This window comes from Esox lucius, chromosome 6, assembly GCF_011004845.1.
Source record: "Esox lucius isolate fEsoLuc1 chromosome 6, fEsoLuc1.pri, whole genome shotgun sequence".
In the NCBI taxonomy this organism is placed as follows: Eukaryota; Metazoa; Chordata; class Actinopteri; order Esociformes; family Esocidae; genus Esox; species Esox lucius.
Window position 1 is genome coordinate 13,323,386 of NC_047574.1, and position 24,340 is coordinate 13,347,725.

Consider the following 24,340-nt stretch of genomic DNA (forward strand, 5'->3'; position numbering starts at 1 on the left):
CTTCCAAAGAAGCATTCTTTGGTTATAACTGTTTTGGTATAATCCTGTTCTTCCAAAATGAACCATTATTTCTGAGAGCCTGTATGTACAACAACATGTAACAGTCATTGCAAGAACATTTCCTGTAACCATTAATGAGAATATTATTGCAGTAAAATTGTAGTTTATTTTATGTTGGTCTGAAAACCTTGAACATCAAAGCTTGTTCTAAAGCTTTTGAAAAAGCTAACGTGAGCTGGTGAACGATGGGAGATATTTAATATTCCTCAGCCCTACTGCAATCATGTATTTGCTCCATTTTCCTTTCTAAATTGTAATAAAAATGTTTACATGTTATGCTTATTTAAAGTAAATACTTAGGCTATAACCTAGATATCCATAAATGTCAATGTTTGGGCCATATCAAGTATGATTAGGACCAGATGTCTCTGGATGTTCAAATGGACCAAATTAACCAGTCTTAGATCTCTAGTGTATGTATTGCTGAAAACTGGTAGGAGATACAATAATTCAACAAAATACTGTTAAATGTTTTTTAACCTGTACAATAGTTTTGTATTTCAGTTTCTGGAAACTAAGTTATATAAAGCATGAGCGAAATATGTTTTACATTCTTCATCAAAATGATGCTGCTGTACTGCAAGAGCGTGACTAAGACAGTTTGACCATTCGGAAGGGAAGTTTATAAACCCTCTGACAACGTCAGATCCACCCTTTTGGTAAAACGTCTATTCTGTTATCTGTGTGCCACTTCATTGATGAAGGACAGTGCTTTATTGTCTAACTATTTACACTAAGTGTTATTTATATTATGTTTTTCCTATGATATTGCATGATTTTCGTTCCCATCTATTAAACATTAACAACCCCTATAATGATGTCACACTAACGAAACGAACAGAACACGTGATGTTTTGGTATATTCGAAGGTATATTCTAAAAGAAATGTCCATCTTCGCACGATGTCACTGCTGCTGACTTCTGCCTCCATATTTTCAACTTTCATTCAGAACCTGCAAATAACCTAATTTTCACGTCCAGACATACTTCCAAAATACGTCTTAGTAACGTACGTTTGCTCACTAGGTCTTCTAGTTTTCCTACGCTCTCTGAATTTGATGTGGATGTGAGAATATCCAAGCCGAAGAGCTGTGGGAAAGATTGCAACCCGGGAGTTTGTCCGCCTCCACCGAAACAGCCCGCGTTGTGAACTCAGTGTGTGGACTCGGTCTGGGTCTGTTCGTGCACGGAGCTCTGTGGCCACACTTCGAACAGGATAGGTTGAGTGAGCGAAGGAGTGAGTGTGAGAGAGTAGATAAATAATGAAGAAGAACTCTTAGCGCACCTTTTTGTCCTCTGATATGCAGATTTGCTGATAAAGCATCCGCTATCTGGTCATCTCATACAGGTCGTGGAAAACTGCGCGTGCATGGAAATCTTAAACTTTTTTTCATCTCCAGGGTATTTGTCCTTGATTTCGTATAAAACCCAAAACGAATGTGAACAGTAATACTAGGCTGCTGACAGCTCTTGCGGTTTCGTATTGAAATTCTCACGTCTTCTACAACTAGGCTACTATTGCTGACTTCTGCTTGTGGATTTTACCGTTGCGTCTAGGAAAAGGTATGATACTGCTACTATTGTTGTCTTTAGCAGAGCAATATTGTGTATTATTGTGGCACGGTATTTTTTATGGCAACTTGAGTAGCCTACCGGCGATCATCCGAAAGTCGATGGAGCAGTGGGGTCTGCTTACTTCGGGAAGATACTGTTTGGCCGCATGTCGTACAGGCATTATTGTTTCATGCTGCTGTACTGGGACTGGTTTACTATTCTGTCCGAAATTAACCTGGTGAAGCAATTTATGGAGACTTTTTTATATATATATATATATTTTTTTTTTTAGTTGTAGAGAAAACATCGTTTTGTAGGAATTGATTTCCCTTCTTGGGTTTCTTCCCTGCCTGCAAAATAAGATGGGGTCGTTTACGCTAAGCATTGCCCATAATATGCATGCTTCCAAATATGCACGTGAAAGTTATGTAAACGCGGATCGATTTTTTGTGTTGCCAAGACTTACACCGCACATGACCACATACATTCGCTTTACTTTGGAGTTACACATTGCGTCAAAGGCATTCACGTAGCCTATGATGGTAATTGTACAGGTTGTGCCGACGCATTGTGGTAATGGGGTTTTATGCGTATTCCATCTATGGGTAAGGGAATATGGGTTTCCCATGTAATCATCGAGTTCTGTAGGTATAGTAATTTATATGTATGAATTACTTGAACTCATGCGTAGAAAGCAATACAAATCAACAGTCCTTTTACAAGTACAGGCTTTTCTATACTTACCTAAATAGTACAATAAATCCCTATCATTTCTAGGCGCGGGAGCTATTGTATAGGTTACAGCCATGATCGTCCTTTCATAATTTCCTCTTAATAAAGGATTATGCCAGCCGTGGTCCAGCCCTGTGAGCAGTGTCGCATCACTCCCGCTTCACTGGATGCTTCCCTTACCTGAGGTGTATGGGCGCATTTAGCAGACAATGTCTAAATATGTCGTTATCTCATAATTCAAATGATGGACAATCGTCTCTCGCGCGTCCAAAACGTTTTATCGCTTCCACTGTACGGAGAATGATAGCTATTTCCCAATTCAGTTGTACTATCCTTTTGGTTATTTAGCCTCTTGTCGAATGTTCCGGATGCAATCGATCTGTCATATGACAAATGCACATGAAGTATCTGCATAATGTTCCCGACTATGCAAATGAAGTATGTGAAAATTTACTTTTCCCAAAAGAGAATCAATAAAAATTAACCTGCTGCTTTCTCTCTACCTTTCAACTAGTGGTAGACCGCATTGCTATATCTGACCTTAGCCTCTCGTCTGGGAAATAATACTCTGATAGGCATTTAATATGAAATGTGTAATACAGTCATATAACAGCATCGTTAATGTGAACTAGGCTACTCCATAGTTTTACACTATTACTATTATTGTTTTAAAACCTACAATCAAATCAACCCTTTTAATTTCCTTACTCTCTGCAGGTTTAGGGAGCAGCGGAAGAGAACCACTCCAGAATCATGGGACGTTTCCGCGTACTATCACTTGGTCTTCGGCTTGCGGTTGTCGTAGCAATCCTGTTTCTGAAATTCCAACATGTGACGGCTATGTCTTCAGACCTGGACCTGGACCTGTTTGTGTCTCCTACTGCCAGTGGCAATGTTACTCCATGCAATACAGCTGGCACAGCATGTGAAAAGGGGGTGATTCTGCCGGTCTGGGAACCTCAAAATCCCTCTTTCGGGGATAAAGTGGCTCGGGCGACAGTCTATTTCGTGGCTCTGGTGTACATGTTCCTCGGGGTGTCCATCATTGCTGATCGTTTCATGGCGTCCATTGAGGTAATCACCTCTCAGGAGAAAGAGATCACCATCAAGAGACCCAACGGAGAGACCACCACCACCACCGTGCGGATCTGGAATGAGACTGTGTCCAACCTCACGCTTATGGCCCTGGGTTCCAGTGCCCCTGAGATCCTACTGTCTGTCATTGAGGTTTGCGGTCATGGTTTTGATGCGGGGGCCTTGGGTCCCAGCACCATTGTGGGAAGCGCCGCCTTTAACATGTTTGTCATCATCGGCATCTGTGTATATGTGGTCCCGGACGGGGAGGTTCGCAAGGTCAAGCACCTGCGTGTCTTCTTTGTCACAGCCTCCTGGAGCATCTTCGCCTACCTCTGGCTCTATCTGATCCTGGCTGTCATCTCCCCTGGCATAGTGCAGGTGTGGGAAGGCCTGCTCACCCTCTTCTTCTTCCCCATCTGTGTGTTGTTTGCCTGGGTTGCCGACAGGCGCCTGCTCTTCTACAAGTACGTCTACAAGCGCTACCGAACCGGCAAGCAGCGGGGCATGATCATCGAGACGGAAGGCGACCGCCCGCTACCGTCCAAAGTCGACATTGAGATGGACGGAAAGATGCTCAACTCCCATGCCGCGGACTTCCTGGACGGGCCTCTTGGGTTGGAAATAAACGTGAAGGACGTGGACGAGGAGGAGACCCGGCGTGACATGGCCAAGATTCTCAAGGAACTGAAGCAGAAGCATCCCGACAAGGAGGTGGAGCAGCTGATTGAACTGGCCAACTACCAGGTGTTGAGTTCCCAGCAGAAGAGCAGGGCCTTCTACCGCTGCCAGGCCACCCGGCTCATGACTGGTGCAGGCAACATCTTGAAGAAGCATGCGGCCGACCAGGCCCGTAAGGCTGTCAGCCTGCACGAGGTCCGCTCTGACATAGCCGATAATGACCCCGTCTCCAAGATCTACTTTGACCCCGGCTCCTACCAGTGTCTGGAGAACTGTGGCACGGTGGCGGTGAATGTGCTACGGCGAGGCGGTGACCTGAGCAAGACGGTGACGGTGGAGTTCCGCACAGAGGACGGGTCGGCCAACGCCGGCTCGGACTATGAGTTCACCGAGGGGGTGGTGGTGTTCAAACCCGGCGAGACTCAGAAGGAGATCCGTGTGGGCATTATCGATGATGACATCTTCGAGGAGGATGAGAACTTCCTGATCCACCTCAGCAATGTCAAAGTGCTGTTATCAGAAGGGGAGGAGGTGGAGAACTCAGAAACCAATCACGTGGAGGCGGTGGCCTGTCTTGGCATGCCCTCCACGGCAACCGTGACCATCTTTGACGACGACCATGCCGGCATCTTCACGTTCGAGGAGCCAGTGGTGCACGTGAGTGAGAGCGTGGGCATCATGGAGGTGAAGGTGCTGCGCACTTCTGGGGCACGTGGGGTCGTGATAGTGCCCTACAAGACTGTGGAGGGCACGGCACGTGGAGGTGGAGAGGATTTTGAAGACACTCACGGGGTCCTGGAGTTCCAGAATGATGAAATCTTGTAAGTTAATATTTTACCTGTGTACAGTGAATGTTTTTATTAGTGTATTCATTCATTCCATTCGTGGGGCTGACATTACACTGCTTATGAATTTTTTTTTTTTTAGATGAGAACATTTCAAATTGAAATTCTTAACCCCAAATTTCTTAAAAATCATGTGCGATAAAATATGTAGTATGACGACTATGTTTGAGTTTGTAGCCACAAATGCAGTTTATTGTCAGGCTCTTTTGTATTGCATGTTTAGTCAATACTGATGCTGGGCTTTGGTTGTCTGTGAATGCCTGTGATGATAATTATGTGGTGGATGCTCACTGTGTTAGTGTCACGTCGTCGTGCAGTGGACAGCTCATGTGCCAAAGTAGACATCATCAATTCCCTTTGTTTCCACTTCTCTCCCTGCTTCTTCTTTCCTTCATTCTTTCATTTTCTTATTGATGTATTTATCGACTGTGTGATCTCTGCTAAGTTTTCAAGAACAGTGTTTCGAATTGCTATTGGCTATCAGGTTCATCCATGTTGGATTTGCTGCTCATTTGTTTCTGAGGCATAACTCGACTCTCAGCATTGACTATTGCTGACGTGTTTTGAATTGATTTATGTTATTTTTGTTGCTGAATTGCCACTAATGTGGTTTATGTTCATTATCTCATGCCTCCCTGTAATGAATCAAGCTATCTCACAGATTTAGTTATACATGTGGAAAGTTTGTAAAAATAAAATAAAACAACAAAAAATATATACTACCTCAAATACAGTTGCTACTTACCCATGTGTTTGAATAGTAGTTGAAATAGGTTTTTGAAAATCCTTTTAAATTAAATTAGTTTCACTAAAAATAACCATTAAAATAAATAAATAATATTTTGGGCTGTGATTTTGAGAATATTTAAATACACATCAAAAAGGATTATTTAAATTTCATGTACTCTAAGAGTTTCATTTGGGACATTAATTCCTTTCTAAAAGAATAAGAGAAGCTTGCCTCTATCTCTCTATTTCTCTCTTAAACCCACTCTTTCCCCATAATCATGCTCTTTGACATGCAGGGGACAAGTGAGCTAGATTAATGAAAAGGGCTAGTTTTTAAACAGATTCAAAGCAGATGTCTATGTTCAACTTTCCGAAGCCTGTTGCATAGTTTCCATAGTGTAGCTCTCACAGCACTACTAAGTGGATTTTAATAACACTTGTCTAAATGAAATGATGGACTGTCAGAGGCGAAGGGGCAGTGGCTGTGTAGGGTAGGCCTTCCCCATCCTATAGGAACCTGGAGCACCTCTGGGAAATAGCGGAAAAACCTTTTTATTTTCAGGAGTTTTAGTATTGGAATGCGGTTCAGTTAACTGCTTGCTGGCAATGTTGGGGGTGGCAGGTAGTCTAGTTACAGTAGAGGAATATGTTGTTCAGTCCCTGATCAAGGCAGTTAATCCTTTTTGCTCCACAGTCCATAGTTTCCAACATAACGTAGTTATACATTACATTTTAACTTTGAATTCAGTATCGTACCACAGTAACTTCACAGGGTATTAATTTGATTCTAGCAATATTTGGAGCTAAGTATATCCATTTAGAGGGTACAGTAGGAGTCCGTATCACAGTTTTATTTTCAGACGATAAGCAGGCTAAACCTCTTACCACCAGAGAGCTGGAAAAATATGAGTTACACGCCTCCCAACAAGCCCTTGAACACATCCCAGAAGGAGAGAGGACACTTTAACTCTGGAAAAATCATTTACAAAGTAGATGATCTAAATCTGAGTGCCCGGGGGCTGCCTCTACCCTAATTCAGCTGCCAGCTCCCTCCCTTTTTCATGTCACGGTGAAACCAGGAGAAGAAACGTTTTAGCCCTCACCTTTTTCTCCAGCCCTTTACTTTCAGAAAATAAAGTCATTTGTCTCTAGAGTTGGTTGTTAGGGCCTAACCGTTTTTTGAAGTGATGGGCTGGTGTTTGACTGGTGCACTTTGTTTGACTGGTATGGATTGTAAGAAATGACAGCAGAGAATAGGGCATATTTCAATGTTTTGAACTCTTTGCTTTTGGCCTCTGTGGAACGGAAAAAGACAATTAAGTGTGAACAGAAAAGCAAAGGGATGCAGTATGTATAATTATACAATTGCCTTGTGGTAAAGCACTTTCATGCACCTCCATTTTCCATCCGAATTTCAGGTTATTTCTGTCAACGGACGTGTACGCATCCCATCTTATCTTAGCCTCTCATGTCCTTAGAAAATACATGTACTGCATGAATGTGTGCACTTGGCTCCAGCCGAAACTACAGATATCCAGAACGACTGTGGCATAACAGAAACACTGACATAGTGTCTTTCTCTGGGCATGCTCATGTTGAGACTGGGCCGCGACTTCTTCGAAACTCGGGTAATCTGCAACGATGTATGTGCGAGGTCTGTTTTGAGGGCCAGGGTTTGAGAAAGGGGTTAAAGTGCTGTCACAGCAAGGCCAAGGACTAGAGAAGGGCAGTGACCATGGAGATGTGTAATGATTAAGGCTGGAACAATTACAGGATAACTGTAACCACCGGTCATAAGAGCTTAAAACGTATTTATGAGTGGAACGAACAGCTCACTGAGGATGGGAGTGGGGCGGCCTAGTATTGTGCAGTCGAGTTGTTTCGGCTGTATCATGGCGAAACTTTGTTGAGTTAGGAATGAAAATGTATCTCTTTGGCTGATACAAGCAAGCTTTTTTTTCTTTAGAAACAGATCATAGTCGCCACTGTCCTTTGGGGGGGGGCATAACCAACTCCAAAATGCCATGAACATCACAGCATTTGTGAGGTAAAGCCCCCATTCAGCCGATGCTAAATGAATACTCATCAAACACTGGCTGATTGAGAAAATATCCCCTATTGTGTTTTTGAATGTGTTAAATCACTGCACGTACCTGAGAGTGAGCTTCACATGTGCCTTTGTCAGAAAATGACAGTTTGGGTTGAGCAACACATTAGCAAAAACATACTCTGACACACAGGTAATAGCAAAAAAACAAGCAAATTTGTGTTTCCTTAGTACTTAATGCTCTTACATTTCTTACACATGTTAAATGACACTGAACCCTCACTCACTCAGATTCCTAACCCCCACCTATTAAGCTGTTACTCTAACTCTAAAACAAACATCTTATGACACCAAATAAATCCTTTTCATCCAGGGTGGATATCTACCGCCCCTCTGCTCCAAAAACATGAGAACAACCGAAAAGACAGACCTCTCAGTTTCACAGTAAGGGAAGCTGGATAAAGATTTTTATTAACAGATGCATTTCTGTTTGCTCATGCTGCCATACTAGTAACTGATCTGTCCATCCATCCCTTGCAAGTCTTCATCACGTCCAAAGGCGCCGTCAGCCCTGAATTTAGTAGTCCCTCGGTAATGAGGCTTTTGGGAGGTCTTTAGGTCTGTGTTACAGCTTCCCTTCTCTGACAGGCCCGCTGTACCGGAAAACACATTGATTTAATTGGCGTGGCTTATCAGCGGGCAGACATTTTGGAGATGTTCTGTCTGTTTTAGGGTTATGCCAGCGGTTGTTGTGACACCGGTTACCGGAGCTGCTCTTCGGTTGGCTTTACAGATGACGTGACTAGTGGGGGTCAATGAGATGAATGAGCATACGGATTACTGTGACCCTGTGGGCCGGTTTCGCAGACACCGCTTAAGCCTAGTCTGGGACCCGAAAAACGAGCTCAATGGAGTTTTCTATTGAACGTGACTTTTTTGTCCTAGACTAGGCTTAAGCCGTACCTGCGAAAACGGCCTTCTGCTAAGGAACTGAATCCTCAATCCTCTCCTTAAGCTGAACATTTTAGGTTTGTGTATATAAGATAAAGTATGAGATGTGATCTTGGATGCCCTGTATGATCATTTTCTGTGGACCTGCGGCTGTTGGTTCAGTCTGCTTGGTTACTGTGGCTAAAGTACGGAAGGTCCAGTGTGCAGTTAAAGTTTAGATGGGATCCATTTGTAACAGCCCACCTCCGATGTCTGTAAGAGAAGAAACAGGTGGAAATAGCTCCTGCCAAAGTAGTGCTATTACCGTGTCCTCAGTAACCAGAGAACACGTGCCCTTCACTCACATGGTAACCCCTGCTAGTGGTGTCTTTGTGAGGATCTATGGCGTGTGAGTGAGAATGTGATGTGTGGGAGAGTAAATGCATGCATACGTGTGCAATCATTTGGTTTGTCATGGTATTTTTACTGTATCTTTCCAGATCTGTGTGCAGCAGGCTGCTAATTCTCAGGTGTGTGACGGCAGGGGTTTATTCACTGGACTGAATTCCTGGCTTTGTGATCTCCCTGGGCTGTTTCCACCAGCAACATGGCTGTGTGAAATGACCTTACCTGAATTTCACCTTGCTAGTTAGATGCACAACAAGGTCATGGGATATTCTATTTAAAGACAGACTTGGAGCGTGGCGTGTTTGGTAATTGCTTCAAAATACATTACATTTTTGGTTTTCTCTGGCAAAATGTCTTGTCCTCCTGTCTCTGCTCTCTGAACCTCCACCATTTCTTAGTGGATACTGAGGAGAATGAGGCCAGGAACAGAGAAGACATTTCTTTTGCTCTGTCATGTTGTCCTGGTTTTGCGCTGGTTCAGTGAGGCAGCACAGCCCGGTCAGTGGAGAGGGGATGATGAAGAGGGTCAGCCGTTTGACAAATGAGCCCCAACCCGCTGCTCCACAGAAAGGCCATTGCTAAGCAACAGATGAGATGAAGGTGGACTGGAGGACACTTTCAGGTGCATGAAACACACCGGAAGACATAGAAAAGGAGAGAAATGGAAGGACATAACATAGAAAAGGAGAGATACGGAAGGAGCGGGCAAAGAACAGGAGAGACATGGAAGGCGAGAGAGAGAGAGAACATGCAAACACAGAGTGAGAGAGACAGAAAGAGAAGGGGGATGAATAGATTGAGTTAATGAGTAAACTAGAGGCTGAAAGCTGAAACAAATCAGTTGGCATGGATATGAGGCTGGTCTCTGTAGAGGATTAGTGGCTTTAGAAAGTGCTGTTTGGTGGGTTTTTCACTGAGCTGCCACAGGGGACAGATTAGAGTACAGTAACTTGGGTCTTCTGAGCCTCCTACACCTTTTCCATGGGTCCCATGTTAGACTGCTGACAGAGCACAAAGTTCCTCTAATGACATGCTGGATGTAATGGCCATTCCTAGCCGGGCATACACGCATCCTCTCTTTCTCTCTCGCTCCGTTGTCCCCCACTTTACCTCACTTGCTGTCAGTCTCTCAGGCCATTCTTTCTATCTCTCCCTCAGTCACTCACTCTCTCAATCTTGCCCTTTCTCTCTGTACTCCCCCCGTCTCCGTTTTTTCCATCTCTCTCTCTTTGTTCTCCCCCGCTCTCTCTCCCTCTTGCTCCACCCCCATGCGCAATTGCATACACACACCTCAATTCAGTTGTCATGTCGCGATTCATGGGCACCCGAGCGTCAGCACATACATTTGTTGCAATCGTGCTTATACACAATACACACATGCACACATACTGACTGTTGCATGAGCACGCACACACACATAAACACACACATGCTCATGTGCACGTCCACGCAAACGCATTTCTGCCAAGTCGTTAGGTACTTTACTTCCAAACCTCAATCCACTTGTCATGTAACTATTATCTCTGAACTGTCGGTTAGTGGCCTCTTTTTCTGAAGTGGAACTTTTAAGCCTGCCTGGATTTTCTCCTGCTTTCACCAACCGTCTTTCTGACAGGATTAAATATGGTGAGCTGAGAGGTTCCATCCGGACTCCGCTGACTTTCTCTCGCCTCCTGTGCACTTAGTATCTACAGTACGGTGGCTCTGAAGGGACACTTTCTGCAGTGAAATGGGATATGCTAATGCATGATGTCAAATATATCTGATAGTGATTCCTTCAAAAAGCCACTGAATATTCAACAGCCACCTACCAGGACAGTCACATACTGTGGAGCTGACCTCGGTGAGGTTGTATACTGAGGATGGAAAGGGTCTGTTGGGGTCCTTCCCTAACACAACCGTAGTCTGGAGATGGACCGGACACCATTTGTTCAGTCGGCGAGACTTTACTTCTGGTCTCATTTCCAAAACTGATTGGTTCTGGTTCTTTTCCTGAGGTACTTAAAGACCTGGACCTTTTTAAAGGGAGGGACACATGGAGAATCTGTCTTATAAAATGTTTGCTTTGTTTCCATGCCTGCATAGTTAAGTAGGTTTTATAAATGGATTATGGGCCCACTAATGCATTTATTTTCCTATACCACTGTGAGAAGACATGCCATGGTACTAAAGGAATGAGTGTTGGGAACTGTGCCATTATGTATGTATGCATGCAGTATGTATTTACATGTATGTGTGTGTTTGAGTGCCACTTTGTGTTGGCAAATGTGTGCGTTTAAATGATCTGTTGTGTGTTAATGAGAACACATACTGTAGTTGTGGTGTGTGTCTGTGTGTCGTTTTGATCTGAATCAACCTCTGCCAGTAAAGACACCTGCCACTGATGCAAAACCCCCAGCTCAGCTTATTATTCTGTTAGAGGACTGCTGAGTGGAACCACTGTAGAATGTGGACAAGTTTTTCTTCTGTAGTAAAGCTAAAACCATTTCACGCTTTGTTGGGCCTGGGTGCCTTTTATTTGACTGCATTTTCAACATTCCCAGACACAGAGAGAGAGAGAGAGAGAGATAGAGAGACAGAGAGCAGAAATGAGAAAGACAGTATGAAGTAAAATCTGGCTAAATGAGGATATTTGGCCAATCCTCACTGACAAAATAATGTTTTTAAGGCTTTGGGTTAAAGTTAGGGTTTTGCTAGGGATTTGTTTTAGGGTTAAAATAAGAATCAGGGGTCAGATTTAAGGTTAGGGGAAAAAAACAATGTATGGCACTCGATTGCTGGGCCTCAGATATAATAAAACCGTTGTGTGTGTGAGAGTGAAATAATTATATCAGTGCTGCAGCTTTCCGAGCTCAAGTCTCCCTGTTGAATCCATAATGCTGGGTCTTGTCCCAGGCAGATCCAGGACCAAGGGACAGATTCAGACGGGCAACATGGCTCCTCTATTTCCCCCGACCTCTGCCACTCAGCAAGAAGGAGCTCTTCTCTGTTTACATACACCACATATCTGGAATAGTTCCTGTAAATTTGGAACAAGAACGTACCAAAAAAGGCTTTGAGACGTACCCTATGTGATGGGAGATTGGTTTCCTGTGCTAAAAGAGGATGTGGGTCTGTTTTGTCCCTTTATCTGTACTGTGGGTCTTCTTGTCAGTATGTGTTCACACACTTCCTGAATTATGTTTTAAACCCAATGGCTTGAGAGATTTCAGTAGCAGCCCCTGATACCCCCTCCCCTGATACCCCCTCCACTGATACCCCCTCCACTGATAACCCCCCCCCCCCCCCCCCGTCCCCCGTCCCCCGTCCCGTCCCGTCCTTCGAATTGCTGTACATATCTTCCACATGCCTCTGCTCCATGTCCTGTGGCTCGGCGACACCTTCCGTCTCAGACCATCTGTGTCTGGTCCAGTCTCATCTCCTCCTCAGCCGTTTGGATTGCCAGGCATGGAAGGAACCCGTGGGGCCCAGCTGACCTTTCCTACCCGTCAAAGTGTATCTCACTGAAACCCACATCCTTTTCCTGTCCGGTCATACCGTATTACCGAGGTGATGCTGTGTTATGGGGATGACTAATGATGGGAGAGGTAAGGTTTGACCTCTAGCCTCAGTATTCCCATCCATACTGTCACTCCTCAAATAGGGATGCCTGAGGGAATCACACTGTCAATTACACTTGGCAGAGGAGGTGGAACAAATAGAAGCAAACGATTAATTTTTCACATGTGCTTTATGTCAAGGTCATCTTGTTGGATGTGGACCCTGTGTTTTTCCTGATAATGAGTAGGGAGAGCCACATATAGGAATTGCTTTGGTCTTTAATGACTGGGGACTATGACAAGATTTCACCAACAAGATTAGGATGGTCCTGTTTTCAGTCCAGTTGTGTATCACAGATTTCCAAGAATTCCAGTTAACACCTTGGGATCTTCTCTTTTCAGCTAAAGAGTTTTCACCCCCCCACCCCCAAAACACACCAAATAACCTGGTAACTAACTGGGTAGGTTGGTGTTTACACATCTGGAACGGTGACATTTACTGCAGCTGTGAAAGTTCAGGTCATCTGATAACTGTTTCTCCCATAGCCCTTGTTCATAGAGGTCTGCCTCATAGTGAATCACCCACTTACATGTGAGAGAGATAGGTGGGATTGCGAAATAGGGAGAGTGAGCACGAACAAGAACCAGGGAGCAGTAGAGGTAGTGAATAAATGAATGAGCACGTTTGTTGTTGCTGACAGGTAGCAGATTTGTGGAGAAGATGATTATCCTGTATCGTCCTTCTTTCCTCCAGCCTGTCACTATCACAATGAGCCTCCTGAGTGTGATCAGTGAAATATGGAACATTCTTCAAAGCTTTTCTGCCTCTTAATAAATGACTGAGAGTAGCCACTCTGCAGGACTCATCCTGGAGGCTTAATGCATATGAACTGATACACACATACACGCAATCACACACACAAGCATTTCTTTACCTGAAAGCACTTTACCTGAAGAGTGTCTGAGTGTAATCTCCCTGTGTGTGTGTGTGTGTGTGTGTATGGTTTTGTGTGTGTGAGCATTTGTTTGCCTGCTGTATTTGGGATTGTAGGTTTTTCCAGTCTTTTTTCTTTTATTTTACCAGACACATGTTGAGTGCGAACAAATTGATATTCACAGCAATGACCTGGGGAGTAGTTATTCTCCTGGGGAGTAGTTATTCTCCTGGGGAGGCGAGGGAATAAATGGGTGAAATAATATCTTGTGATGCTCATGTTAGACATTTGGCCATGACACTACTCTTACGATCAGGGGGATCTTTAGTGACCACAGGGAATCAGGACACCTGTTTAATGTCCCAGCTGACAGACAGAACCCTACGAAGGGCAATGTCCCAGAGGCAACAGTGCCCCCTCTGGCCCTCCAACGCAACTTCCAGCAGCATCTGGTGTCCCACCCAGAGACCGACAAGGACCGGACATGATTCAATTTGGACCTGAGGAAAACCAGCAGTGAGATGTAGGGTGCTATACTGCTTTATTTTATTTTCCACCCAGAGACTTTCTTTGTGTGTCTGTGTGTGTGTGTGTGCATGAGTGATACACGAACTGACAAATACAGTAACTAACCATCCCCTTAGGGGCTTATATCCACAGGGCAGCCTGGTTCAGGGTAATATAATATTGTCTGGATTACTAAGGCAGGTGGGTGGCAGTCGGCTTCAATGACACAAGTAGCCTATTCTTCATTTTATTATCAGTTATTTGAAAAGTTGAAACATGATCTGCTGCATGCACAAACTGTACCAAGCAATATTTGCTCTATCTCTATTGGCAATTTCTGCTGTCTGACTAGAAATAGGCGGGTTATCGGTTCAGCCGGCTGACATGATTGGATTAGTGTGGCTCACCCGCCTCGCTCCTCTCACTTTAGACACAGATGCTTGGCTCCAGTCCGTGTAGCTCACTCATTCCACGGCATAACTCTGCTATTCGGTGTCTAGCACAAATAGCATTTGTGAATTGTAGGTAGACAGTGTTGCTCTAGTTATCAGTCTGTTTCTATTTCATCGTAACTTTTCGTAATTGTTTACTTGCCTCTGTCCAATATATCCTTCTTAAAAAAAGAGACCGGAGTAGAGCGTTTCTCAGCTGTCCTATTCCAGTCTGTCATTATGCAAATCATTAGGAGATAACACGGCAAAAGGCCTGTTCTCATTCATGAAAGTTAGTGAAAGCTTATGTGCTGCGATTTTCTATTATAAAACATGTTATTGCCCACGCTAATCTTGCAAAAAATTCCTGCCAACCTCTACGAAATGTTTGTATTGTGATTAGGCCCAAACGCAATGTCTAGATAGTATGAAATTCCTTTAACCAGTCGTATTATAATCCTTGAATAATGTCTGGAGCTAAGCTACTACAATGCATTTTCTACATTATGCCAGTTAGCAATGGGTGCAGGCTCCAGATTTCTCCTTTAGCACCCATTAATCGGTCGGCTGAAGGTGAGCTTTTGGAGACCCATGCTCCACTAGTGTGCACGTACCAACTGTTTATGTGTGTTCCTATGTGTGTCCATACGCGTGTCCTACACTTTCCTTTGATAAATTACACTGGGAATTCAGTCAGTAAGATGAAGGCCTATTGGCTGGCGGTCAGTTGAGATGATATCATCCATTAAGGACAACCCACCCACCTGAGGTTATCGCACGTTGATCCACACTCCCTGGGCTTTTTGTGGTAAAGCCTGTCCAAGCTTAGCTCTTATCTTGAGTATATCTCTCTAGTTTTCTCTCCCTTACAGAAATAGTATATATAACATACCACACCTTACTGCTCTTTCCAGGAGTCTGGAATAAACCTAGTCCTACACAGAAATGCTCACCAAGCTCTATGAATATAACAGGGGGATAAGGTCAGTTTTTTAACTTTTTTGTTTATATCCAATTTGTAGTTAGAATTGTTCGTTTACATCCAATTTGCATCTTGGCCACTTCCAACAGACACGTATAGTGGATATATGTTTACCAAAGCACATCCGATTCAGTTGCACAAACGTATGGTGGTGCTCCCTGAACCAGGAAGTCAAGACCATAACCCTTACATACTGGAAAGAACACTCACAGGCACCCAAGCCTCCACAAGGAGTCGCTAGAGCAAGACAACCATATTCAGTTACTGACCCGCCATGACTCAGGGCTGCCCTGTTGCCCCAACCTCAGCCAGATCACTGGGCTAATCCATGCACGGGATTCGAACCTCGGCTTTGCAATGACACAGCTAACTGCGAGTAGGTGACTAATTACCCCAGGTAAGTGCTATTTCAACACATTTCTGTCAGTACAAGTCAATTCTGTTGAAATTCAAACTGACTAGTAAAACATGTTCTGCCCTCTATGTTCCATTAGGGAGCAAGGTTCCAATAAATCTTCTCAGTAGACAGAGATGACATTGAATGGAGCACCTTCTCTGTACTGTAGCAGAGACAAAGTGCACAGCTCTTTGAAGACTGCTGTGTGATTGACATGGCAGACCTGAGTTTGTCAGCCGGTTTGCCTGCCGCTATTCTGAGCTGGTGATTAATTAGTGAATCAGTGTTGTCGTTCCTAATGGCCTCTTTACTTGCCAGTCTTTATTGTCTCTCAAAGGTGCTGAATGATTTTCAGAGGACTGAGGGCAACCCAGTGTCTTCTCTGCATGCCTGCCTGTAGAATAACCTGAAAAAGCATCTGAACTCATTGCAATGTAGCACATGATGTCCCAAGATTGAACGAAAAGTACAAAGTTGAACGAAAAGTACAAAAAGTTATGTCGGGCTGTTCTCTATCTTTCCTTTACTTTCATATTCTATCTCTTATCAACTCTCCTTAGATCTTTCTCTTTCACTCTCACACACACAGATTGACGTGCTGTAGCTAACATGGGAAAGGGTGGGTATGATTCAAGAAAAGATATATGCCTGGGCCCCATCACTTATGGACAACACTGACATTATTAGGATCAGGGGCCCCTGCCAAGCCCTGCTGGATACCTGGCGATGGCCCTGCAGACAGACACACAAAGACACTCACAAACACAGACTCCTGTTTCAGCAGAGCCATTATGATGAGAGCTGTGTTTGGAGACAGAGAGACACCTGATCCTAACACAAGACTAACATTAAGAATACGATGTGTAAACTGTGCCAGCTCTGCCCTCCTCTCCCCTCTCAGCTTGGATCAACAGCATCCCTGTCCAGGCTCTGTGTGTGCTTGTAGTTTAGACCTTTCCCTCTGGCCTTTCTGGGAAAAATTGCTAATCTAGGATCAGTTTGGCTAATAATGATAATAATGAATGACTTTATATGGACAGATTGGGGGTCAGGAATGGGAGACGCTACGTGTAGGCCATTCCGTGCCTCTTCATTACACTGATTTACAAACTTCCTGAGCAAGATGTGGCAGCTAAATTAGATTAACACACTGCACTCTTTTTACCTCAGCATTCACTCAGCTGTCATCTGACCCCGAAACAAATGCTAGCAGACGATGTCCATGCTTTGCCTTTTAAAACAGTTTACAGCAAGCCTTCCAACCTGCCTGCACAGCTGTAGAGGTGTTACAGCATTTATACACAGAATGGATTAGAAATACTCAGAGTCACCATCTACTAAACACCACAGATTGTGTGTGTGTGTGTGTTCCGTGTGTGTTCCGTGTGTGTTCCGTGTGTGTTCCCTGTGTGTGTTCCCTGTGTGTGTTCCCTGTGTGTGTTCCCTATGTGTTCCATGTGCGTTCCATGTGTGTGTTTATGTGTGTAAGCACGCTACTTTTTCTATCTACAGTATACTGGAAGGTCATGTGAGTGTAGAGGCTGTAGGGAGGACTAGGCTGGCTGACTGGTATAAAATATTAATGGCACTGCAGTGTTTAGAGCTTTGTCTCACAGGCAGCACAGCAGTTAGCCTGCTGTATAGCTGGGTTGCTAGCCTCAACAGCTATGTTCAGTTAGACTGCTGTTGGGCAGACTTGTCCATTGTTTAGGCTGTACAAATTGTGTTTGGATGTCAATAAATATAATTTCCTATAAAATTCACTGGTGAAGAATGTTAGTCGATTTTGGCTGAGCAATGTTAGTGCGATATATTATCATGAATGCAACACACTTAAGGTACTTTTGTGTGATTAGCATTAAGACTACAGCTGCTGTAGAGCTGAACGTTAATGTTAAAAGCTTCACCTCTTTTATTATCAACCACAACCGCTTCAGTCTTCAATGCTCCATCATGGTTTGCTCTTCAGAACACCACATTGAAGTTCATGTATTTTTATGGACCCTGAAATAGAGATCCAGTCCTCAGGAAACTATGATCCAAATGGGGAAGACATAGCGTAGAGCACTGGTTCCTGCTGGTTCTCCGCAAATATAAAAATAAATACTTTTCTATACCACTTTTCTATTTTCTCTGTTAAAAATAAGAACAATTTCAGAGTACTAAATGTTTTGAGCAATTGTACATGATTTTTACAATGTAAATGAATTACAGAAATACCATTCTTATTTAAAATAAGAAAAAGATTAATAAGCCTTTAATTTCTAATGTTCACTGAAGAAATGTCAAAGAAATTGTTTGGCAAGATATTTTATATAAAAATAAATCAACATCTGTCCAACTGTTGGTCTGCAAGATCATTAATTGTGATTTTGTGGTCCCTGGAACTGCTGGGGTGACAGGCAACCTAAACCCAACTACTGAGAGTAGGAGCGCGGGCTGTAACAGGGAGCATGCTGTGGTTAATGAAGGACGTCTCAGGGAGGCCTGATTGCAATGAGGAGCCACATGGGGCTTCTCCAATGAGAGAACACCACGCATTCAATCCACATCAGATCCAAAAGAAATAGGCTGCTGACATGCTTGTCAAACACAGGCAACCGGCCCTCCTCAGATGATTCACTTTGTCTCACTCACCATGTTCCCACCCAGTCTGATTAGTATGTCCACTGGGTGAGAGAGCTGGACTGGGTTCAGAGGGAGAATGAGAGGAGGAAAGAGGCTGGAATGCGAAGGGGGAGGGAAAGATACATGAGATTAGTGGAAAGGGGCGAAGGAAGAAAGTTGGAAGGGATAAAGGAGAGAAAGAAGGAAGGGTGGAATGGAGAGGACGTGAGAAAAGCAGAAGAGGGGAAACGAAGATGGATAGACAAGGAAGTGTGTGTGACTGTCAGTTTGTGGCACTCAGCCCATGGACGGTGTATCCCATCATGCAGTGTTTATGCTTGTTGTGGGCTCTGCTCATTCTCTGGGACTGTCTTATTAGGAGGGCAGAGGGACGATGCGAAGCACGATCCGTGTTTGCACTGGTCCTCATTTCATGAGCTAACTCGCTCACCAGGGCTGTAACACTGTATGGAGGGGTAACGGGGGTGGGGGTGGGCGTGGGCGTGGGATGGGTGTCACTGTTTTCCACTGCTTCACCGAGAGAGGGAGAAAGAGAAAAAGAGGGGGAAGAATAACGGAGAAAGTGTGTGGACAAAGGCCATGCAATTAGGTCTTTGATTATGTCGTCTTGGAAGTCATTCTTCCCAATTTGCTGTGTTGAACTTGGCCCCTGGCGTAACTGGGATGTGAGAAAGTGCATATGACATCATGGCGTGTATGAGTGATTGGGTATGTTTCTGTGTGTGTGTGTTGCATTCACACAACCACAGCCGTAAATGCCCACTAACATTAGCTGTGTGTTTCATGGTCTGTGAAGATCAATGCGCAATTAATCACGACCACCTATTGTTTGTCTTATTGACTTGTTCTGTCGGATTTAAAATGTGTGTTATACGCAGGTTACAAATGGAGATTACACGGATCTTTGAGCTAAAATAATAATGGTTGCAATTAAATAAAAAAACACCCAGGATTTTTTTTGTTGACTAGCTGATCCCACACTGTGTCAAGCTGGCTGCAACTGTAGGACACAGGAAGTGGTCATGGATTTTGAAATAAAATCTGATGAAATACAGGATAGTTGTTGTTGTGTCAGAAACAACAATGAAATGAAAATGTGAAAAGCATAAATGGAAAATATAATATGGGAAATGTTTTGACTGGAGATGTAGCTTGTGTCAGATATAATGACCATTCAACTGGAGACTGTTCCTGATCCAAATGATCTCCTCACCACATTTCTATCCTTTTGAGTTCCTTACTAAGGTGCAACATGTCACAGTGGTCTTACAGTCCCCAGTGCAACTATCGAAAGGTTTGATTTTGATTGAAGTTTATTTCTTTTACTCTTCAGAAATCCTTTCTGCTAACAACACATTAGATGTTGGGCAATTCTTCACCACACCAGCCTAACCATGAATAGCTTGCTCATCAAACAAAGTTTTTGCAAGTTAAGTTTTTGCAATGCCATATCATTCCTTTCAAAATGCAACGCAGTAACTATTTTGTTGTGTATGTGTAGCCTTCAGTTCAGGAATAATATAATGTGTTAGGAAACAGCTGCGCAGGTTAATTTAGTGCTTTCTGACGGTCTACTGAGGGATAAGCAGGTGGTAATCTACTGTTACAGTCACTTCAACTACACACAGCGGAGTGGGCTGATCCAGGACCAGTGAGCAGCTGGCCGATCGGGGACCACTGGGGATAGTGTCCCCCTGGGCACCTCCCTCTCCTGTCTCTTCTGGCTGTAGTCTTAGGAGGAATTCAATTCGCTGCTTTGCTGCTTGCTAGCTAACTGCATTTAGAGAGCTGCACCAAATTAAAATAAACTATTATTGCGTTTTTAATGATTGCAGGGCGACATTCTCTTTCAACATTGTTGCTTTTGGGGTTTGGTATAGGCAGCTATTATCTTGTTGGGGCTGTTTGCTCCTTGCTTATTTGGTTTTTATCAAGTCCACTTCTAAACAGTCCTGGTGGTTTATAGGTTTTTTAATAGTGAGAACATTATTCATTTCAGTGATGACCCCAAACGGTGCTTGTAAAATACTTGCACGCAGTCATTCATGTATACAAGTATATCACACACACACCCACACACACACACACACACACACACACACAGTCAAACATATTCTAATATCATAAGTGAAACACTGAGCTAGAACGCAGATCTGCCTCGAGGAAAAAATCAAGGATTGAGTGGCCGTTTAATATTGTTCCATTGGCTCACCTGCTGTGCAGCTCTTTGTGCTTTGCTTTGTGCTATTATCTAAGATATGCACACAAACTGTTTCCAGCCCAAGCGCACTATTTTCTAAGACATGTCAACTCAGTTATAGAATTAAGCAATAAATAAAATGTCCTGGAACAAAGTCCAAAAACACAGGTCCAATGGAGCAGGCAGGAGCCGGAGAAGATGACTGTCTGTACGGAATTTATTTATTGCCGTAATGAAAAGTCTGGAGAGCCCGGGCCACATCATTCCACTGTTCATCCATTTTAGCACTCAGCCTCTGCAGGTTGCCGATGTGGTGCGGTGGCCACAGAGTGCGGTGCCGCGGTGGGGGGCTGCGGCCTTTTATGGGCCGGTGAAATATGACAGCGCGTCGGGGGTCTGCCCAGCAGGGCTTCCACCACAGGATATAACTGGATACTGCTGAAGACCAGAGGAGGATGTTGCTGCGTTCTGAAACCCCTCCATGCAACATCACGCTGACAGTGAACCTCCCAAAGGAATTTTTTCCGATTCCCAAAGATTAAAAAGGGAACTAAGGGCACATGGGTCAGTGTGTGTCAGTTTGTGTAGTGTGTGTGTGTGTGTATGTGTGTTTGTGTGGAGAAAGTGAAGGGGTGCAGGGATTGTTTCCCTCTTATTGATCAGCCATTTCCCCTGTAGTGCTGCTCCATCTTGCGTAATGCGACACTACCCTGGCTAGGGCCGGGACACAACATCTCTCTCTGTCTGTGTCTCTCTCTCTCTACTGTCTTGTCTCTCTTCCTTCTATGTCTTCTGTCTCTCTTTCAATCTCTTCTTGTCTCTTTCTTCTTCACTTACTCCGGTTTTTTTCTATCTGTTTTTGTCCCTCTCTCCCTGTCTCCACCTCTTTCTCTTTTTTGTTCTGTATTTCTCCTTCCATCCTCTCTCGCTTATTCTCTCTGTAATACGGACCAACTGAATATGTTCAATGTTGTGTGTCTAATGCAATAATGTGAATGTACTTCCGGGAGGGTGCTCCATAAATTTAATATTAAAATTAAGAAATATTTTAGGTGTGTGAAGTGCAGTATCTAGCCACTCCACTGAATATAATAGTAACTAACAAACGTGTTGTGAATTGGAATGAAGGTCATTTAAGGGAGACTGCTGAATAGAATAAATTAGAGAGTAGGGTTGCTACATCGAAGAAACCGGTTGTTCTGTCCCTGAGCAAGGCACTTAAAAATATTCCCTTTCCCCAAGTAAAATAGTCTTAAACGTTTGATCTTAAATGCCTTTAATGTTGATATTATACTAAGCCTGAATCCAGCTTTCTGTTTCCAAGAGCCACAGCCTAGTGTAGCCATATAGTCCTCTATTACACAGTGTGAAGATGAATGGCAGGCTCAGGCTGCACCTGTAATAACACCCGCCCCCACACACACACACACACACACACACACACTAACAGCGCTACACCCTTCACTTCCTCTACAACGCTGTTGGTTTTGTATCTGCTAATGACAATTGTGGAGTGATAAATAGCATCTACCTCATGGACCACCAAGCTTCCCAGAGTGTGGCTCTGTTTACTGTTTCCTAGTTGTTCTTGGCAACGCAGCTTTCAAAGTAATTTCCCCCAGAGTGTGTGTGCGTGTGCATGCGTTTGTGTGTGTAGTGACATGGGAAACCAAGGCAATATGGGTGTGAATGTTGCATATTATATAAAATGCCTGCATTAAAGACTCATTGAAATGCTGTTAATTGGGGATTAAATCAAAACAAATAATCCGGCATTATTTTTGTATGTAATTTTGAAAGGACCCCCCCCCAAATGCACACACAAAACATAGTCCCTGCTCTGGTGTTTCATTCATGAACAGTGTGTGTTAGGCAATGGTTCCCGTCATTATTCCTGCTCTAATGGGGGCAACCTTCCCCATCCCAACGGGTCCCAGACTGACCTGCTTTCTCTCCCAATTTCCGTTGTCCTGGTTCAAGTCTTTATTTTTAGCCGTGTGTCACTGAGCTCCTGAGGAGGTGGAAGGCCCTGCTGATGATCGTCATCGTCACCATCAACACACCTCTCCTCAGAGACGAGGGGCTATTGCCAATGGGAACAGGGTGTGGAGATGTAATTGCGTAGCGTGTGGTATTCCTTACTCAATAGATATTGAAACTAAGAATTTCAGTATCTGCTGTGTTTGTGTCCTTTGTTATGGATAATGTGTGTTAGTGTTGAAGTAAAGCACATTTTATGTATTAGCTTTAGATCAGCCTTTTTTTTAAAACCAGTGAAACGTGTATGGGAACCTGCAGTAGATCAATGTCTCTTAAATCCCCAAACCAATGAAATGCTTTTCTCAGCAAGAGATCCAATGGTGCTTACTGGTTAAGGGCAGGTGTAGATGCAACAGTGCACGAGAATTTTAAGAATGTTAACAGTGCACGAGAAGGTTAAGAATGTTAACAGTTCACGAGAATGTTAAGGATGTTAACTGTGCATGAGAATGTTGAGGAAATCACAAATTGAACTAAACTTCATCAATCATGTTTAGATGTATGCCTGTTTTGTACACAAACCTCCTTCTGGTAAAAACAGTTTTTCCTCCAGGATTTCTTCTCATTTCTGCTTTGTGTCCTTCGTACCCCTTCAGAAAACCATGATAACACGTAGAAACAACAGACATGTAAGGGAGCATTTGTGAAATGTAACATCCCATAAACATGCTGCTTCTGGGAGCCAGCAGTCCATTCAAATCAATCGGGCATATTTAAAATGATCCACAACTCCAAGGGCAGCGTGACAATGCTCTGATATGGGGGCTTGGTAATGCAAGGCCAGCTGTAAATCTAAATATCAGATAATTACATATTTGTTTAATTGGAACCCTATGTGTCATGCATTAGTGGTGATTGGCATCAGTCATCAGCCCGGCTGACCGTACGATTGGTAAAACCACACAGTGTTGTTCTACTGCATTATTACTGAGGGATCAGGGGACGCGCATACACACACACACACACACACACACAAACCTCTGTCTCATTCCCTGGCCCAGCCCACTCCCTGTCTCTCCGCTCTCTTCAGGTTGACCTCTAATATGCTAATGCCCTGGGTGTTGAGTGTTTATGAAACGCTGCCTTCTTTGCTTTCCTTCTGTATTAATGACACACAAGCACACACTGGGCACGTTCTGTGTCCCGTACACGCACAAATACACACACGTACATACAGATGCTATATTTTCATTTCACCCAAGTTGTCACAGCGGGAGATAATCCTGCAACGAAAGGACATGTAGATTATTATGTGGCTTATGATTAATTCTGTTTTTTTTTTGTAGCACAGCACGTTTAATGTGACTCTTGCCCAGTGTGTACAGTAAGGGTTCATTCTTTTCCATGTTATATCAACTGTGTGCGTAGGGCTTATAATGTTACACTTCAGCAGTGTTACAGAAAATAACATGTGTAGTGTTATACAGTGTTGGTAACACTAGAATGTGTAAACGGTTCGTGCAAACAGTGTTCCGTAACCACACTTCAGTCATATAGTATTTTAGAAATGCAATGCTATAAAGTCAGTTTAAGTGGGGCATGTTTTACTTTATTAGAGTGGCCTGGGTTGCAAGATTCCAGGGACAAATCAGCTGGCTCACTTGTTTTTGCAACCTAGATC

The 24,340-nt window shown here is 43.7% G+C and overlaps 1 protein-coding gene across 3 annotated transcripts in view; it reads left to right on the forward strand.

Annotated features, from left to right (window-relative positions):
- Positions 1-1,041: 1,041 nt before the first annotated feature.
- Positions 1,042-24,340, forward strand: part of slc8a1b (solute carrier family 8 member 1b) — a 132,223-nt gene continuing 108,924 nt past the window's right edge. The window contains exons 1-2 of one of the 3 annotated variants that reach the window (XM_010889118.5): positions 1,042-1,623; positions 3,064-4,922. In XM_010889118.5, coding sequence (XP_010887420.2) covers positions 3,100-4,922 — 1,823 coding nt within the window. In that variant the 5' untranslated portion in view covers positions 1,042-1,623; positions 3,064-3,099. The remainder of the gene's footprint in view (positions 1,624-3,063; positions 4,923-24,340) is intronic. The other 2 variants (XM_010889117.5, XM_020047599.3) reach the window with 2 other exon arrangements.